This window comes from Macaca mulatta, chromosome X (assembly GCF_049350105.2).
Source record: "Macaca mulatta isolate MMU2019108-1 chromosome X, T2T-MMU8v2.0, whole genome shotgun sequence".
Classification (NCBI taxonomy): Eukaryota; Metazoa; Chordata; class Mammalia; order Primates; family Cercopithecidae; genus Macaca; species Macaca mulatta.
The window spans coordinates 141,236,104-141,256,497 of record NC_133426.1 but is presented as its reverse complement, the minus strand read 5'-3'; the positions used below and the strand labels follow the sequence as shown (position 1 = coordinate 141,256,497).

The 20,394-nt window shown below is 38.8% G+C and overlaps 2 protein-coding genes and 1 non-coding gene across 30 annotated transcripts in view; all 3 read left to right on the top strand.

The window, feature by feature from the left end:
* PABIR2 (PABIR family member 2) overlaps positions 1 to 2,861 on the top strand; it is a 28,204-nt gene extending 25,343 nt beyond the window's left edge. For 15 of the 28 annotated variants that reach the window (XM_077989312.1, XM_077989311.1, XM_077989310.1 and 12 more), the window contains one exon: positions 1,076 to 2,861. In XM_077989312.1, coding sequence (XP_077845438.1) covers positions 1,076 to 1,145 — 70 coding nt within the window. In that variant the 3' untranslated portion in view covers positions 1,146 to 2,861. Of the gene's footprint in view, positions 1 to 150 lie in introns of all 28 variants that reach the window. The other 13 variants (XM_077989305.1, XM_077989304.1, XM_015128234.3 and 10 more) reach the window with 1 other exon arrangement.
* Positions 2,862 to 8,331: 5,470 nt separating this feature from the next.
* PLAC1 (placenta enriched 1) overlaps positions 8,332 to 20,394 on the top strand; it is a 198,337-nt gene continuing 186,274 nt past the window's right edge. Inside the window, exon 1 of the mRNA XM_077987878.1 lies at positions 8,332 to 8,420. The gene's annotated coding sequence lies outside the window, so the exon portion shown is untranslated. The remainder of the gene's footprint in view (positions 8,421 to 20,394) is intronic.
* Positions 12,273 to 12,413, top strand: LOC114675295 (U4 spliceosomal RNA). The gene has a single exon (XR_003726363.1). It is a non-coding gene; the product is annotated as a U4 spliceosomal RNA (small nuclear RNA).

The window sequence follows — 20,394 nt, the reverse complement described above, 5'->3', positions numbered from 1 at the left end:
GTATATTATGTAGTTCATTGCTGTGGCTTTATGCTTTTTTATTATTTACAAGTGATCTACTGATTTGTGAGCTCTTGAAACTGTGTCATTGCATGTTACGTTTACCCTGATAGTTGCATTTGCTTATAATTCTTTTTGCTTTGTCTTCAGTTCAGATATTTTGGATGGCAGTAGTAGCAGCAGTGGCTTATCCTCAGACCCACTGGCTAAAGGCAGCGCTACCACAGAGTCTCCAGTAGCATGCTCCAATTCATGCTCTTCGTTCATCTTGATGGATGATCTCTCACCCAAGTGACTTAACCATTTCTGATTCAACGTTTTAACTGCTGTTTCCTACATAAAATGTTTAGTGGGGAACGCAGAGAACTTTGATCCATAATGAGGATTAAAGTTTTACAGATTTCACCCATTCTGATGCTATTATTACTCTTTGGCATCTCTCTTCTCCAAAGTTCAATTTTATGAGCCTAATGACCTTAGCTAATAATCTGGTTTTGCTGATCTCATTTTGGATTTAGTGATTAAATCTCAACTGCTCATTTTTGATTGCTTAGAGGAATTTTTTTTCCTTAGTGCCTCAACACCTATTTTGAGTTTATACATTTAAGAAAGGCACTGATACGTATTGCCTTTAATGGTTCTTTTCCGCAGCAGTGATACGACAGATTTGATCAGAAATTCTCTTGCTTGAGAGATTTTTTTTTTGTTCTTTGTTGACTACATAGTTTCAAATCTCTATTTCATGATAATATATAAATTGCTTTTAATTATATTAAATTTTTATTTTTCTGCATCAGCTTAAAGTACATTATTTTGTTTCCCTTTCCTGTTTGAGCCGCTTACGCCATTTCTCACAGAGGGGAAGAAATACGTAGTTGCTTTCATTACCCTTATTGCTTCTTTGCTGTTGGGGTGTGTGAAGTGAGCATTGATTTTAGTGCTGAGAATGTAAACGGACTTACAGGATGCTTGGATTAGTCACCACAGGTTCTTATGACTTTGCTACCACAGTTGATATATTTCTCCTCAAACCTGTTGCCCTAAGGAATATATAAAATATTGTTGATATTTCTAGGTGGTGTTATCAAGGAGAAGAAATTCCTGCCTTGACCAGATGTGTGGAGCATCTACAAATGAATGAATAGTTATTTACACACAAACCACTGTGTACAAAAGCGTCCATGGAGCTGTCAGTGTCTCGGGTGGCATTATGAGGCCTCAGGTGCCTTGGGGTACATTGTCATGCTATAAGGGATGTATATCATAAGGTATGGTGGAAGAGGGGCCTTATGTGTATGAATGCCACATACTGTTTGTGTTGCTGCTTTTTTTCCGATTCCTTTTTGTCATTGGATTTGTTTGTTTTGTCATGTGGTGAATGGTGTTTCAGTTCATTGTGTTGCCGCCAGAATCAGAATCCAGTTCTTGTTCATACTGCCTTATAGTTATTGTGTTGCCGCCAGAATCAGAATCCAGTTCTTGTTCATACTGCCTTGTAGTGAGGGCAGTTTAATATCTACAAAGAAGCTTTTAGGAGCTGAAGAAGTCAATGTGATTGTGCGTTCTGCTTTTAAGAAGCTGTTTCAGCTGTGAACTGTGTACATGCTATAAGTGTGAGGTACCATAAGTTATTTAATTTTTAAAAGAGGAAACTCCTGAGTGAGCTGTTTAAGAAATCTGAGTGTAATCTATTGTTACGTTATTTATAACTAGGTAAAATGTCTGTCGTGATAGATTTCTTTTTAATGTTCAGATATTGTGGTTGGGTTGTCTATATTTAATATGCAGATTTGCCTGCTGGAATCATCATAATCCATTTTAAAGTGAATGTAAGAAATGAAAACTACTGCATTTGTGTCTTTTGAAGGCAAAGATCCTTGGATTTTAAAGGAAGATTATGTGCTTTGAAGGCACTCAGAGACTAGTAATAGCATATGGCTTGAAGGGAAACCCATTCTCTTTCAATTACAAGAGAGTATCACTTAGCGTGCGGTAGTTCTATTATAGCATCTGATGTGTCCTTTATTTTAAATTGTAACCATAACAGCCATTAATGGCTTTATTTCTTGTATTGCTCTCATCTGGGAAAAGTCTACTTCTTCAAACGTAACAAATATATCTATTATGAAGCTTGTCCCCTAGTATGCCATTATAAAGAAAAAATTCTTCGATGGTATGCAGTGTATCTATTCTGTTTGTAAAGGATCATGTCAAAATGTTCTGCCTCTATAATGATAATAGATGGTTTTGTCTTTCAGGAGATTTATCCACCTACTGTCTTCTTTGCCTTAAAGGGACACTTGGCCATCATTTTTAGACTTGAACTTAACACTGTTAAGAAATAACTGAAATATGATGGTACTTACATTAATTTTTGAAATTCAATGGTGGGATAGAATTAGGTCAGGAAATGGAAATTGTTCCAATGGTGTGAGAACTAGGAGACAAGATGATTCACTTTATTATTTAAACCAAGCTTCATTTTTAGTTTTTGTTGTTTAAATGAACTGGAAAGTTAAGTTTTTGCAGGGATTGTTTTGAAATAAAGAGATATGCTAACTCACAGATGAACTTTGTTGATAAGACCCCTTTATTTTTATATAAAGTCTAATATTTGAAAAGTGATTGTTATAAAGTAAAATTCTCTCTTCCTATTCTAATATATATCATTTATTTCAGGCTTCTATTTGAAAACAGGTATAAGAGATGATATGATGGAACCCTATAATGTTTTTTGCTTGATTGACTTATATAATCACTGTTTCATGATTACTGCTTTTGGAATAATAGGAAGTTTTGTGAAATGCTGGTCTTGTGTATATCTTAGAATAAATAAAGTGTGTATACATGCATAAAATTTACTAATGTTTTAAAAATCTGTCCTTTGTTCTTATTAATAATCATTTTCTGCCCTTATATCCCAATAGTTTATTCTCTGTGTCTAATTGCAGGTCAAGCTTTGAATAAAAGGATATCAGAAACACAAAAGAACTAATAGCTATGTTGAAGTTGGGGCTGTTTGCCAAAACGAAGTGAAACCTCTCCACATAATCAAATTTTCAAGAGTATTTTGTAGAATTTGACAATTTAGAAGGTTCTTGCCAGGGTCATACATCTTTCTTCCTCGTTTTCAATTTAGTTTATCTTGTTAAATTTTTTACATATTGATAAGCCTCTATAAATTATTTTTAGAACAAGATTGGGGTGAATAAACAGACAAAAAGGTCCGGGCACGGTGGCTCACGTCTGTAATCCCAGCACTTTGGGAGGCCGAGGTGAGCAGATCATGAGGTCAAGAGATCAAGACCATCCTGGCCAACATGGTGAAACCCCGTCTCTACTAAAAATACAAAAATTAGCTGGGCATGGTGGCGTGCACCTGTAGTCCTAGCTACTCAGGAGGCTGAGGCAGGAGAATCGCTTGAATCCAGGAGGCTGAGGTTGCAGTGAGTCAAGATTGTGCCACTACACTCCAGCCTGGTGACAGAGCGAGACTCCGTCTTAAAATAAACAAAAAACAAACAAAAAAACAAAAAACAAACAAAAACAGGCAAAAAGCCTTTTATGTATGATTCAGATTATTAAGTTTTATCTTCAGTTTCTTTTTTATTTTTATTTCTTTTTGAGGCAAAGTTTTGCTCTTGTTGCCCAGGCTGGAGCGCAGTGGCACAATCTTGGCCCACTGCAACCTCTGCCTCCTGGATTCAAGCAATTCTTCCTGCTTCAGCCTCCTGAGTAGCTGGGAGTACAGGCCCCTGCCACTACGCTTGGCTAGTTTTTGTATTTTTTAGTAGAGATGGGGTTTCATCATATTGGCCAGGCTGGTCTCAAACTCCTGACCTCAGGTGATCTACCTGCCTCGGCCTCCCAAGGTGCTGGGATTACAGGCGCGAGCCACCACGCCTGGCCCTATCTTCAGTTTTTAAGAAATACATGAACTACTTTATTTTAAAATACATTTTGGGCCGGGCGCAGTGGCTCACACATGCAATCCCAGCACTTGGGGAGGCCAAAGCGGGTGGATTGCTTCAGGCCAGGAGTTTGAGACCAGCCTGGGCAACGTGGCAAATCCTCGTCTACTAAAATTACAAAAATTAGCTGGGTATGGTGGCATGCGCCTGTAATCCCAGCTACTTGGGAGGCTGACGCTTGAAACTGGAAGGCAGAGGTTGCAGTGAGCTGAGATCGCACCACTGCACTCCAGCCTGGGTGACAGAGCAAGACTCTCTCAAAAAAACAAACAAAAAGAAAAACAACTTTACATTTTGAAATTTGAAATAATTTCAGACTTACAAAAAATTTGCAAGAGTAGCTCAAATAACTCCTATATATCCTTCACCCAGTTTCCTCAATTGTTAACATTTAATCACATTTGCTTTGTCTGTCTGTCTGTCTCCTATATATGCACTATCATTCTGCTTCTCCCTGTGTCTTTCTGTGTGGGGGGGATGTGTATATATATATACACACACACACACATTTTTTTTCTGAATCATCTGAGAATGAATTGTAGTTACAATGCCCCATTGCCCTTACATGCTTCAGCGTAAATTTCTTAAAGACAAAGACATTCTACATAACCACATTGTAACTATCAAAATCAGAAAATTAACTGACACAAAACTGCCATTTATTAGTGGCTCGCACATGTCATCCCAGCATTTTGGGAGGCTGAGGTGAGAGGATCGCTTAAGTCCATGAGTTTGAGACCAGCCTGGGCAACACAGCAAGACCCTGTATCTATATATTTTTTTAAATAGAAAGATTTTTTTAAACTGCCTCTAATCTACAGACCCATTCAGTTTTTGCCTATAGTTGTGATAATGCCGTTTTTGGCAAAAGGGAAGAGATCGGTTTTTTTTCTTCTAGAGGAGGAGGAGACTTAGTAATTGACACCCTCACCCACTCAGCTACTCAAGCCAAGAAGCCAGGAGTTAACCTTGACTTGTTGCTTACTTTCATTCCTTGCATGTAATTCTTCAGCGTGACTTCATTCTGTTTCTGAGATATATCTTCTTGCCCTTGTCAAGGAGGAACAATACCAGACATAGTTAGCAAGACAGATTTTATTCAGACTACTTCAGTAGGGGAGAGACCCCTGTTTCTTCTGGAGGAGGCACATGGTGTTACTTTGTCCTGTTACTAGTGATAACCTTGATCCCTTGGATAAGGTGGTGTCTGTTGTCTTTTTCCCATTGAAATTAAAGTATTTTGTGTACTTTGAGACTACAAATATCCTGTTTCCTCATTAAACTTTGACCCCCTAGTTTTAGCATTCATTGATCTTTCTTGTCTGATGGTATCATGATGGCTGCCTGATAGTATCATGATGACGACCTAATGCTGGCTCTAATTCCATCATTAATTTGTTAGTTGACATTCTACTGTAAAGAAGAACACACTCTCCTGCACCACTTTGCATCAGTGTGGACTCATGGACTCCCGCTTTAGTTAGTGAGTTTTAATTCATTACCATGATTGTTTTGATATTCAAGTTGCCTCAGATTTGGAAAATGAGGGCCCCTCCAACTCATCCCTGTGTCCTTTGGACAAATCCCTATCAGTTCTGAGCAGTTTTTTACTTTTCTGACTCAAGATGTCCCAGATTCATACTTTCCTTGCCCCAGCCACTGGGATCAGCCATTTCTCTAAGTAGCCCCTTGATTCCTTTTAATAGAGAACAGTGTTTAAAAATCAAGTTGGGGAACTAGGTATATTATTGCTATTGGGGCATCATTGTTTAAAGGCCTCAGAGCACAGAGAAAAACACACGTGTATATATGCCATGTAAATGTATATACACATCTATATTTGTTTAGTTCAAACAATACCTCTGAGTTCAAACTATACCTCTGATTCAATACCACAGGGTTTATTCCAGTGTTTATCTCAGTGTAATTACTCCTTTCTCCTGTGTGTAACCAATTTCCTACCCTGCCAGCTGGCTACCCAGCCTGCCTCCTCAGCCCCATCCATCTCCTTGGCTCTGACCCTGATGGTCTGCCAGTCTTGGCTGCCTGGATGGAAGGAAGGAAAGAGGATCTAAGTCCTCAAGTTTTAAATATCCCTGGTTCACACCCACCCCAACCACCACAAGCTCCTTATCTTCTGTGCTTGACTGTTCACAGCTTGGGAATTTCTTACATTCATCAATTTAACAAATATTTATTGAGCCCTGTGCTGTGAACTGTAAATGCAGATTAATTTCTTTTTTTTTTTTTTTTTTTTTTGAGACGGAGTCTCGCTCTGCCGCCTGGGCTGGAGTGCAGTGGCCGGATCTCAGCTCACTGCAAGCTCCGCCTCCCGGGTTCATGCCATTCTCCAGCCTCAGTCTCCCAAGTAGCTGGGACTACAGGCGCCCGCCACCTCGCCAGGCTAGTTTTTTGTATTTTTTTAGTAGAGACGGAGTTTCACCATGTTAGCCAGGATGGTCTTGATCTCCTGACCTCGTGATCCACCCGTCTCGGCCTCCCAAAGTGCTGGGATTACAGGCTTGAGCCACCGCGCCCGGCCGAATGCAGATTAATTTCATGCCTTTGGCCGGGCACAGTGTCTCATGCCTGTAATCCCAGCACTTTGGGAGGCTAAGGTAGGTGGATCACCTGAGGTCAGGAGTTTGGGACCAGCCTGGCCAACATGGCAAAACCCTGTCACTACTAAAAATACAAAAATTAGCTCGGTGTGGTGGCATGCCCCTGTAGTCCCAGCTACTCAGGAGGCTGAGGCAGGAGAATTGTTGGAACCCAGGAGGCGGAGGTTGCAGTGAGCCAAGATCATGCCACTGCACTCCAGCCTGGGCAACAGAGTGAGACTCCGTCTCAAAAAATAAAATAAAAAAAAAGCATGCCTTCAAGGAGAGCAGTAGAGCAGAATAGTCAGGTAAACTGATTACTGGAAGCACTGATAGAGTGTGTTGGGGAGCATCAAGGGCGAACTCCCCCCCTCCCCCGATGCTTCCCAGAAGAGGGAACACTAAGGCTGAATCTTGAAGAACAAACTTGGCATGAGTCAAGGAGTTAGGTAGAGGGAAATAAGATACAGGTGAGAAGAGCACTAAAGCACCATTACAGAAATGCTAGTAATTTGCTAATATAGGAGATGAGGCTGGAGAGGAAAACAGACCTTACTTGTTCTTTGGGGATTTGGGAGTCTTTAGCTTATGTAGGTGGAAGTTATAGCTGTAGATGTAAACAGGGAGATCATCCAGACAAGAAGGTTAGGGACAAAATCCTGACAATCATCAGCATTTAAGAGCTGACGGATCACGAGGTCAAGAGATCGAGACCATCCTGGCCAACATGGTGAAACCCTGTCTCTATTAAAAATACAAAGATTAGCTTGGCGTGGTGGTGTGCGCCTGTAGTCCCAGCTACTCAGGAGGCTGAGGCAGGAGAATTGCTTGAACCCGGGAGGCAGAGGTTGCAGTGAGCCGAGATTGTGCCACCTCACTCCAGCCTGGCGACAGAGTGAGACTCTATCTCAAAAAAAAAAAAAAAAAAAAAGAGGCCGACTGAAGATAAGGGATGGCCTAGATGAAGCAGCTAACAATATCAGTGAACCATAAGGAGGGAGTGGTCTACAGAGTCAATTGAAATGAGGACTGAAATTTTCCCATTAGATCTTAAAATTAGAAGATCCTCTGGAGGCTCTCATTAGTGTACTGTTAGTGAGGTTGAAGGAGCAAAAGTTGAATTGCAGTGGCTTAAATAAGCGGGGGCTTAGGAGATGGAGACAGGAGGGTATGTTATAGTCTATGTCCATCTGCCAACTTCCTTTTTTCCCTTCTTTTCTTTCCCAACCCTTGCTCAATCATAATACAAACTCTCCCGTTTTCCTTCTGTATCCTCAGCAGCTAGCATCCTGTCCGAAATGGAATAGTCACTCAATAAAATTCTGTTGAACTAAGTAACCCCTTGCTATCCTATCGGAAATAGAACAGTCACTTAATAAAATTTTGTTGAACTAAGTAACCCCACACTATCCTATCTGAAATAGAACAGTCACTCAATAAAATTTTGTTGAACTAAGTAACCCCACGCTGTCCTATCTGAAATAGAACAGTCACTCAATAAAATTTTGTTAAACTAAGTAACCCCACGTTATCCTATCTGAAACAGAATAGTCACTCAATAAAATTTTGTTGAACAAGGTAACCCCACGCTCTAACCTATAGAGGGAGTAAAAGAAAGTCACTCTCACCTATAGAGGGAGCTGAAAGAAAACCACAGGGAGTGTTAACCTATAGGAGAAGCTGAAAGAAAATCACTAGGGAATGAACCTATAGGAGAAGCTGAAAGTAAATCTCCGGGGAAGTGTTAACCACACACTCTCACCTCTAGGAGGAGGGTGAAGCTTCTTGTCTTCCAGACATTCCCGAGGAAAACTTGCACGAGGAGTCTGTCAAGGAGTGCCACCCTTTGGTAATCTTTATTAATATATACCTAATATGTACCTTCTGTTTGTGGCATGTGATACTGATGTTCCATTTATTATAGTGATAGGAAGCTTTTTATTACAGTAAACTTGGCAAGTCGTATAGTAAAGGAAAAGTGACATAATTTAAATACATCTTGAGTAAATGATAGTACGAATGATCCATAGCCAGATATGACCCAAATCTTAAAATATACATAATTACTTTGATCCAGGAAAGTATTGGGTCACAGTGGTGTGTGGAACTGTCTGTATGAAGAAGTTAGAAGCTGTGGAATCTGTGTGGAATGCTCTTGCCGGGTTCTTTATAGATTTCCTCTTTTTTGGGATTCTGCACTTTTCCTTTCCCTTTTCTTTTCTCTTTCTTTTCTTTCTTTTTTTTTTTTTTCGGAGTTTCTTTCTTGTTGCCCGGGCTGGAGTGCAGCGGCGCCGTCTCGGCTCACTGCAACCTCCGCCTCCCGGGTTCAAGCAATTCTCCTGCCTCAGCCTCCTGAGTAGCTGGGATTACAAGCACCCGCCACCACGCCCGGCTGATTTTTTTGTATTTTTAGTAGAGACAGGGTTTCACCATGTTAGCCAGGCTGGTCTCGAACTCTTCACCTCAGGTGATCTCCCTCCCTCGGCCTCCCAAAGTGCTGGGATTACAGGCGTGAGCCATCGCGCCCGGCCTATTCTGCACTTTTCTTCTTCTGTGAGGTGTGGTAAGAGAGGTCAGGAACCTCTCTCCTTCAGCTTCTAGGGGGAACTGGAGTGTGGCTGAGGTAAAGTGGGGCTAAAGAGCACTTCAGGCCTGGTTTGCTTACCTATCTCTTCTGACTAAAAAAGTGGTTAGAACTCCAGAGCTACTGTCAGCATGCAGCCCTCAGAGAAAGAAGCTTCTAGTCCGGATCACTGAGGCCTGCCTTCTTTGGCCAAAAGGAATTTTTAGTCTAGTTCCCCTGATGACTACTGAAGTAGTCTGGGGTGAGAGCCCTAGCGCTTTGAATCTGCCCTCTAAGCATCCATCTCCCTCAGAGACCTGTGGGTTGTGGGGAGGAAGAAGGGAAGAGGGGCTGTGGCTGTTGTAGGTGAGGGGTTAAGAATTCTAGAATTTGTAATCTTCATCATGTGTATTTCTACCTCAGAGACAAAATTAACATCTCATAACAGTGGTTTAATTTCTTTGTTTTGTCATCTTTATTCATTTGTATTTATTTTTGAATTATGGAGGAGAAAAGCTTATTATAAGAAGTTGAAACCTCATAGAAGTATGCAAAGTAAAAAATACTCCCCCTCCAGCCTTTTCATCTATAATGTAATAGTTTGATTTGTGTACCTAATTATCTTTTTCTTTTCTTTTCTTTCTTTTTTTTTCTTTTTCTTTTTTTCTTTTTTTGAGATAGTGCCTCACTCTGTCGCCCAGGCTGGAGTGCAGTGGCGTGATCTCGGCTCACCACAACCCCTGCCGCCCAGCTTCAAGTGATTCTCCTGCCTCCCGAGTAGCTGGGATTACAGGCGCCTGCCACTGTGCTCGGCTAATTTTTGTATTTTTAGTAGAGACGGGGTTTCACCATGTTGGCCAGGCTGGTCTTGAACTCCTGACCTTGTGATCCTCCCGCCTCAGCCTCCCAAAGTCCACAGTGCTGGGATTACAGGTGTGAGCCACCGCGCCTGGCCCTAGTTATCTTTTTCTATACATAGGTGAACATATTTGTAATAGATGCACATGCATATTTTAAATTTTTTATTGAAATGTAATGTATATACAAAAAAGTGTACAGGTTGATGAATTATCACAAACTAGATATTCTGGGGGAATGTTCTGTGTGACCTGGGTGATGGTTACATGGGTTTATTCATTTGTGATAATTCCTGCAGAGTAAATGGCTGAAAATGAGCAGTAGGGAGCAACTCAAGAGTTCTGGAATGTTCTCTATGGACCTGGGTGATGGTTACTTGGGTTGATTCAGTTTGTGATCATTCATAGAGTGAATGACTAGAAGTGGTCATTTGGGGGCGCCTCAACAGTTTTGGAATGTTCTATGTGACCTGACTGATGTTTGCTTAGGTTCACTTTTTCAGCATTCATAGAGTGAATGACTGGAAGTAGGTATTGTGGGGCACCTCAAGAGTTCTGGAATGTTTTCTGTGGACCTGGGTGATGGTTACTTGGGTTGATTGCGTTTGTGATCATTCATAGAGTGGATGACTGGAAGTGGGCATTAGAGGGCGCTTCAAAAATTCTCGAATGCTCTGCACTGAGGTAGGTGATGGTTTATGGGTTCATTTTTAGCAATTGTATGAACATTCCATAATTTAACCCTCAAATGATCATTGAGGTTCTTTATAATTTATTAGTATACACAAGTAAATGTTGTTATTCATTTAAATTTGTCTGCTTCTGTATGTATTTCTTCAGGAGAGATTCTTAGAAGTGATAAATTGTTGGGTCAGACGGCATGTGCGTTTTATTATTTTCTTTTTGGAAAGGTAAGACAAGTTCAATGTAAAAAAATGAAATAGCAAATAAAAAGGACATATAGGGAAAAGTCAGTTTTCCTCTTAACCCTTGACCTCCAGTTCCATCAGATCCTTTCTCAGAAGCAACCAGTGTTACCAGCTTCTGGCAGGTTCTAACAGAGATAGTGTGTACATTGCATATATATTTACATATTGTTATAGGCATTGCTTAAAGCCCTACCACCACCCCATCAAAATTGTACCAATTTATAATCTCATCAATAGGATTTGAGAGTTCCCTTTCCCCTGATCCCAGGGATAATTTAGGGGTTCTGAAAAGATTTGAGTAAAAAGGAACAGGTTTTACTCATTCATCCATTGGCAGTACATTAATGTGCTTCAGAATTCAAAAGGTACAAAACGTCTGCCTCCCACTTTCATCCCCTAGCTGCCATAGCTCCTTTCCCCTAGAGCAATTGTGTTTTCAGTTTCTTGTGCATCCTTATGGAGAAAGTTTGCATATGTAAACAAATCCATCTATATAGTCTTTTTTTTTCTGAAATTTTACACAAATGGTAGCATATTTGTATGAGCGATTACTACATGACCTCCCTCTCCTTTTCCCCTCAAAAACCTAAGCGGCTTAAAACAATTATTCGTTTTTTTCTCATGAGCCTATGGGTAAGCTGGGAGTATTTACTATTCAGGGCCAGGCTCAGATCATTGTGGCTGGTTAGTTGATGGGTCAGTTGGGGATTGGTTGGTCTAGAATGGCTTCAGCTGGTCTTGTTCAGCTCTACTTCATGAGGTCTCTTACCCATAAGCAGTCTAGTCTGGGCTTGTTCTCATCGTAGTGTCAGGACTCCACAAGAACAGAAGCACAGAAGGCCTCTGGAGGCCTAGACTTGGTTCTGGCACAACATAACTACTGTCTTATTCTGTCGACCAAAGCAACCCACAGGCTAGCTAGCCTGGATTCAAGGAATGTGAGGAGCTGCAAAGTCACATTGCAGGGTGTATGGGCTTAGGGAGGGGAAGAGCTGGGGCCATTTATTCTATCAAATACAATACTATAGGTATTGTTATGTACCTTACCTTTTTTTTTTTTTTTTAACCTAACACTGTATCTTGGAAATGACTTCATATTAGTCTACAAAGAGCTTCTTTGTTTTTTATTCTATTTCATTTTGCCAGCCCCCTATTGAAGGAAACATATTGCTTCCAGTCTTTTGCTATTATCTAACAATGCTGCAATGAATAACATTGAACATATGTCAGATAAATTCCTAGAGGTGGAATTACTAGGTCAAAAGGTATATGTATTTATTATGTTTGATAGTGAATTCCAAATTAAACTGAAAATTTTGTAATTTTTTTCCACTCTAAAGAAATAGAAGTTCAGTTTTGTGCAGTGGCAACATCATAGCCAGTGAGGTTTGTCTAAGGAGTGATTATTGCTAATTGAAAACTTTTCCCAATACCCCGCCATGATGGCTTGAAATATAGTTGGCATCGGCATTTTTTGACAGTCTGTATGGAGACTAAACTAAAAATAGAAATGAAAAAAAAAGAAATGGAAGTTCATAATTAAAAATTTTTTTTTGTACAAGTTGATGGGGTATATGTGAAATTTTGTTACATGTATATAATGTAACATGTATAGTATTTAGGGTGTCCATAACCCAAGTACAATATATTTTTGTTAAGTATAGTCAACCTAATGTGCTGTCAAACACCTTATTTATTCCTTCTGTCTTACTGTATATTTGTACCCTTTAACCCACTTTTTTTCATCCTCCTCCCTACTCCCGACTCACCCTTCCCAGTCTCTGTTATGTGTCTGTCCACTCTCTATCTCCATATGATCAAGTTTTTTAGCTCCCACATATAAGTGAGAACATTCAATATTTGTCTTTTTGTGCCTGGCTTATTTCACTTAAGATACGACTTCCAGTTCCATCGATGTTGCTGAAAATGACACGATTTCATTCTTTTGTATAACCATATAGTATTCAATTGTGTATATGTACCACATTTTCTTTATCCATTCATCTGTTGATGGACATTTAGGTTGATTCCATATCTTTGCTATTGTGAATAGTGTTGCAGTAAACATAGGAGTGCAGGTATCCCTTTGATATATTGATTTCTTTTCCTTTGGGTAGATACATGGGACTGCTAGATCAAATGGTAATTCTATTTTTAGTTTTTTGAGAAATCTCCATACTGTTTTCCATAGTGGCTATACTAGTTTACATTCCCACCAACAATGTATAAGAGTTCCTGGCCGGGCGTGGTGGCTATGCCTGTAATCCCAGCACTTTGGGAGGCCTAGGCAGGTGGATCATGAGGTCAGGAGTTCGAGACCAGCCTGGCCAATATGGTGAAACCCTGTCTCTACTAAAAATACAAAAATTAGCCAGGCGTGGTGGCACACACCTGTAGTCCCAGCTACTGAGGAGGCTGAGGTAGGAGAATCACCTGAACCCAGGAGGTGGAGGTTGCAGCGAGCTCAGATCTCACCACCGCACTCCAGCCTGGGTGACAGAGCAAGACTCCGTCTCAAAAAAAAAAAAAAAAAAAAAAAAAAAGAGTTCCTTTTCTCTGCATCCTCACCAACATCTCTTATTTTTTGTCTTTTTAGTAGTAGCCATTCTGACTGGGGTAAGATGATATCTCATTGTGATTTTGATCTGCATTTATCTGATGATTAGTGATGTAGAGTATTTTTTCATATACCTGTTGGCTGTTTGTATGTTTTCTTTTAAGAAATGTCTATTCATGTCCTTTTCCCATTTTTTAGTGGGAATATTTGTTGTTTTCCTATTATCTGAGTTCTTGGTATATTCTGGTTATTAAGTCCCCATTAGATGAATAGTTCACAATATTTTCTCACATTCAACAGGTTGTTTCTTCACTCTATTGATTGTTTCTTTCACTGTGCAGAAGATTTTTAGTTTAATTTGCCTATTTTTGTTTTTGTTGCCTGTGCGTTTGAGGTCTTAGTCATAAATTTTTTGTCTAGATCAATGTCCAGGAGAGTTTTCCATAGGTTTTCTTGTAGTGTTTTTATAGTTTCAAGTCTTATGTTTAATCCATTTTGAGTTGATTTTTGTATATGGTAAGAGATAGGGGTCCAATTTCATTCTGCATATGGTTATTCATTTTTCCCAGCACTGTTGAAGAAAGTGTCCTTTCCTCAGGTAAGTTCTTGCTGGCTTTGTCAAAAATCAGTTGACTGTGTATGTGGCTTTACTTCTGAGTTCCCTATGCTGTTCCATTGGTATATGTGTCTGTTTTTTTTACCAACACCATGCTGTTTTGGTTATGATAGCCTTGCAATATATTTTCAAGTCAGGTAATGTGTGATGCTTCCAGCTTTCTTTTTGCTCAGGATTGTTTTGGCTACTTGGGCTCTTTTTTTTTGTTTTGTATGAATTTTAGGATTGTTTTTTCTAATTCTGTGAAGAATTATGTTGGTATTTTGATAAGGACTGCATCGAATCTATAGATAGCTTTGGGCAATGTGGTCATTTTAACTAGATTAATTCTTCCAACCCATGAGCATGGGTTTTTTTTTTTCCATTTGTCTATGTCATCTTCAATTTCTTTTATCGGTGTTTGTAGCTTTCCTTGTAGAGATCTTTCACCTCTTTGTTTGAAATTATTCCTACATATTTTATTTTTGTAACTATTGTAAATGGGATTGCCTTCTTTTCTTTCATGGCTAGATCATTATTGGCCATCATATAGAAATGCTAATGATTTTTGTACATTGATTTTGTTTCCTGCAACTTTTTATTTTAAAAGAGTCAAACCTACAGAAAAGTTGAAAGAATAGTACAATAGAAACCCATATACCCTTCATGAAGATTAAACACTTGTTAACATTTTGCCACATTTGTTCTCTCTCTGTGTGTATACATATATATAACGCTACATAGCACATACATATATATATACATATTTTATGAACCATTTGACATTAATTTGGAGATATCAAGACACTTCTTCAGCCTGTATCGCCTAAAAACAAGGATGTTTACCTACATAATCACAATTTTGTTAACACACCCAAGAAAGTTTTGACAGAATAATATTATTTTATTCATAGCCCATATTCAAATTTCCCGATTGCCCCAATAATGTCATTTAGAACTTTTGTTTGTTTGTTTGTTTATTTCAATCAAGGATCCCAAATTCAGGATCAAAGGTCATACAAATTCATGTACTTGTCATATCTCTAGTAGTCTTTCATATAAAAGTTTCCCACTTTTTTCATTTTTCATGAAATATTCATTTCAAAGACTTTAGGCCAGTTATCTTGTATCATGGCCTATAATTTGGATTTGTCACATTGTTCCCTCATGAATATATTCAGGTTAAACATTTTTGGCAAGGATACCACATAGGTGGTTTCCATTGCATCTCGTCAGGAGGTATACAATGTCAATTTGTCCTATTGCCAAGTTTGATCACTTGGCCAAAGTAGTGTAATCCAGATTTCTCCATCGTAAAGGCACATTCTCCTCCTTTGTAATTAATATTCAATTAATATCTTTAAAATATGACCGTGTAAATGTTCTGTTCCCCAGCAATTTTCTTTTTTTTTTTTTTTTTTTTGAGACGGAGTCTCGCTCTGTCGCCCAGGCTGGAGTGCAGTGGCCCGATCTCGGCTCACTGCAAGCTCCGCCTCCCGGGTTCACGCCATTCTCCTGCCTCAGCCTCCCGAGTAGCTGGGACTACAGGCGCCCACAACCGCGCCCGGCTAATTTTTTGTATTTTTAGTAGAGACGGGGTTTCACCGTGGTCTCGATCTCCTGACCTTGTGATCCGCCCGCCTCGGCCTCCCAAAGTGCTGGGATTACAGGCGTGAGCCACCGCGCCCGGCAGCAATTTTCATCTGATAGTTTTAGCATTCATTATGATCCCTATCTGAATCAGTTTTTAACATAGTGGCTACAAAGGCATGTTTTCCAAATTCTGTTGTTCCTTCCACATTTATTAGCTATCCATTCTTCTGTAAAGGAAGCTGAATCCCTTCTTTTTTCATGTCACTTCAAATTCTTTTTTAAAATTAATCAATGTGTTATAACCTGTTACCATTATTGGTCTCGTGTCTAAATAGACTGACAAAACAAAGCAGAAAGTCCAGAAATAGACCCAAGTATATATGAAAATGTAATCTTTAATAAACGTGGTATATCCAAATTATTGGGGCAAAGATGGACTTTTTAAAGAAATTCTATTGGCATAACTGGATAGCCATTTGGATAAAAAGGTAATTTGGTCCCATACTTCACATTGTACCCTAGAATAAGCTCCAAATGGAGCTTATCATATAAAATTAAAAAAAAAAAACCATATATGTACCAGCTGGTCCAAATATTTTTTTTAAAAAAACCATGTAGGCACTAGAAGAAAACGTGGATTAATTTCTTTATAATCTGGGTGTGGGGAAAGCCTTTTTAAATATGACTCCAAATCCATATGCCATAAAATGATGAGTATTTTCAAGTACATAAAAATTAAAGTAAAAGCCTTTTTTTGCATGGTAAAAATCAGATAGGCAAAGTCAAAAGAAAGATGATGAAGGCTAGGTACGGTGGCTCACACCTGTAATCCTAACACTTTGGGAGGCCAAGGCAGATGGATCTCGAGGTCAGGAGATGGAGACCATCCTGGCTAACACGGTGAAACCCCATCTCTACTAAAAATATAAAAAATTAGCCAGGTGTGGTGGCGGACGCCTGTAGTCCCAGCTACTTGGGAGGCTGAGACAAAAGAATCACTTGATCCCAGGAGCCAGAGGTTGCAGTAAGCCGAGAGCACTCCAGACTGGTGACAGAGCAAGACTACATCTCAAAAAAAAAAAAAAAAAAAAAAAAAATGAAACCGAGAGGTACCTAAATACTTATAATGCATATACTAAATAAAGGGCCAATATCCCAAACATATAAAGAACTTTTAAAATCTAAAGAAAAAAGGCTAAAAAGTCTCAGGAGGAAAATGGGCAAAAACATGAATACATAGTTCACAGAAGAAAGTATACAAATGATCCTTAAGTGTATGAAAAGATAGTCAACTTCACACATAGTAAGAGATGCAAATATCTTTAAAATACACAGTCAACTTGACCATCTGGATTATTTGGAGAGGAGGAGCAATGCCAGCTTAGGTTAAGTTCTCCCGTTTAGGCATTCCTTGATCTCCCTGGGCTTCACCTTTTATGGCACTTATCTGACTTGTAATTATAGTGTTTGTTTAATGTCTGTCTTCCATACTAGTTACCAAATGTATAAGAATAGTGACCAGACTATCTTGTTCACACTGGTATCCCCAGCTCCATGCACAAAGTAAATGCTCAATTAACATTTGTCAAATCAACGAACAAACAAATTACAGAGTACTTATACTCACCAATGAGAGCTACCACTTAATAGTTGAATGAATGAATGAGTAACGTGGAGGCAAGGAATTGAATCTAAATCTATGTTTTCTATAGTTCTCGCTCCCTGCTTCTCTTTCAGTTCTTGCCCACTTTCCATGGCAAACTCTCTCTCCTATTTTTTTCTCCCTAATTTCCGTCTAATTTCCACATGCTAGCTAAAGTAAAACCTTCAGCACGGCCCATGCTCATAAAATGTGTGCCTAGATCAAAAATAAGAAAAGTTGCAAATTTACATGATAAATTGGATGTTAGCATCTGAAGTGCTTTAAAATGGCCTGCTTTCTTATCTTTCTATAATTATTTTCTCATGCACCAAAATAAGAAAACTGAAAAATAATTTATTGTTAAAGTCATTCCAACATTTATCTTATTGCTAAAACTGCTTCCTACCGTTTCGTTGCAAACCTACAGTATTTTAGCTTTACTTTTGTGAATCAAATTGGCACTCTAACCAGCATAATTTTGTCTCTTCAAGAAAATGCATTGTAGGCACCAAAATAAATAAATACATAAAATAAAACAATAAATGTTTGAAATGTAGCACATTTGTAAATTGGAAGACAGCATGTTTATGAGTGCTTGTTGATTAAATTTGTTAATGAGCCCTTAAGAAATTGCCCCTTTTTCTCCTACCACTAGAAATCCTTGATGGATTTTTCGATTACATCTAATTTTCAACATATAGAATAAAGCCTTCCTTCTGTGTTGACTTTTACCTCAGAAGTTGAGTGAGTTACTTGATTTTTACAAGCCCAGAAAAACAGGCTTCCCCCAGACAGTCATTGTAGAAGGAGTCTCTTGGTAGCAGATTCCATTTTTTTCTAGAACTGTAATTATAGATCGATCCAATAAATGTTACTTTAAAATTTTGCTCAGTGGAAAGGCACTATAGAAAAATCGCATGTATTAGACTAAAGCAGCTTGAATCTACTCCCTATCTTGTGAATGTTTAGGAGTTTTGATAGCCTATATAAATAAGTGTGCTGCATGGCAGCAGTTATTACAATAAAACAATATTCTGCCGGATTTTGTTGAAGTTTTGATTAATGTGAATATAAATTGATAGGGACAACAGAAAGTTTGAGGTTAAAATTTAGGTAGCAACCTTGCCATAACATATTGTAAAAGTACCATATGCTCATTGGAGAATATATGAAAAATAGAAAAAAAACGTTTAAAGTGAAAATAAAAACACCATAATTACGCCAGGCAGAGACAGCTATGCGTTTGTGGGGTTTTCTGTGTGATGGAACTCATACGCTATATGCAATATTTTAGTCTGTGAAAGTACTTAAACATTGATAGTATTTTTTAAAGAAATATTTTGTGTAATCCAGGGTATTTAAGTTTTATGGTTTCGCACACTACTGTGGCGAATGGTTTGAGACTCCCGAGTCGAGAAACGAATTCACAGAAGTCCTGTTTCAATTACCTGCAGATGTCAGTGTGGATCTGAGTGTGATTCAACACTTTGTTCCAGGATGTGGTGGGACAGTTGAAGTCCAGTTGTGAACCAGTTGCTTATTAAACAAATAACAGTTTAGTTTGGATGAGAAATGTGAGCTGTAAGGACCTCAAGTCTCTGAAATTTCTTTTTATAAAATCTAAATAAGCATGGATATATTTTCCGGTTACATCTAGTTCACAGAAGATTATACCATCGCGTTCCTGCCCTTGATTGTTTAACCAGCCTTTCTAAGATTAGTTATAGTGTTGGAGAAGCAGAGTTGATGTCGTTGGGCTTATTAAATTTGACTTCAGCCCAGATGGCAGGTCTGAGTGATACATTAGGAGCTGTGTTGGTTTATTTTTTGCTGTTATCGTATATTTAAACGCAAAGTTTAAAACTGATGATTCCAACTCTAAAAGGGCATCCTCTTTGCCATTGCTTCTGATGCTTATCTGCTTTTCTACATGATCCCGCTCTTTCATGCAACTTCGTGACATGAAAAGTCAATGTCGATTAGGCTAGGAAAATGTCAGGGAGACTTGCAGTGGCTCATTTTACCAAAACACAATTGTTTCTCGGGCCACGACACAAATCTACCATCTGTTTCATAAGCTCGCAAGCTTCCTCTCAAGTGTAATTTGCTATATATACTGGTACAGAAATTGTTGGTAGCTTATGTTTACCTAGCAACATAATCTGTTTGGGAGAAGGCTGTGGGAAAGGAGGCTTTGTGGAGGAGGATTTTCTTTTTCTTTCTTTCTTTTTTTAAAGAAAGCAGTTTCTTCATCTACAAATTATCTTTAAGTGCAAGAAAGGCGGATGTGCTGGCCCAAACAATCTGCCTTTTATACCATTTTAACCTAAATTGCCTAGTAAATGCTCACTTTGGGGGTTATTTTTGCCATGTCAATTATCTCATATATACATGAATGCCCTCTTTTCAATTTGTTTTTCTTTTCCTACAAATCACTGTGAAATAACTGCCTTGACCTTCTAGCTGTAAAAGATCACCGAGCCTTGGGACTGCCTGCATCTGTCCAGTGTATATTTCTCCTGTTTCCCAGTGCTCTTAGTGTGACTTGTGGGTTTTGAATGTTGAATTTACATTTCAAGGATGTTTGTCAGGGCCTGGTAGTCTTTAAGTTAAATGTAACAAAATCAAGCAGCCTGCACTGTGTTGTCTGTATTACATTAATTTTCATTTAGTTGAATGAGCTGTATATTTCTACCTACTCACTTTCTTAGCTTTCTTATCAGCAAAGCAATGTGTCTGTTGAAAGAAAAAAAAAGCCAAGGGGAGAAAAAAAAGTTCTGACTTTCCTTCATGTTAGTTATAGACATCATATGCTGGTAAAGGTTACAGTGTACTTTCTACATTCATTTTGAGAAGCGAAAGAAAGTGTTGTCCTGTCAACTTCCTTCATGTAACACCAAGGTATAATTTGCTGCAGGCTTATTGCATGATATTGCCCTTCTGAAAGTGACTGGTTTTCCATTTTAATCTACAGCATTATGTAGTTCTCAATGAAGAGGCAATGTGGAGGTTACTAACCTACTTCCCCCTCTGAAATAAAACAAAAGGAAAAGAAGAAATGAAAAGAAAAACGAACTTCTGTAGCAT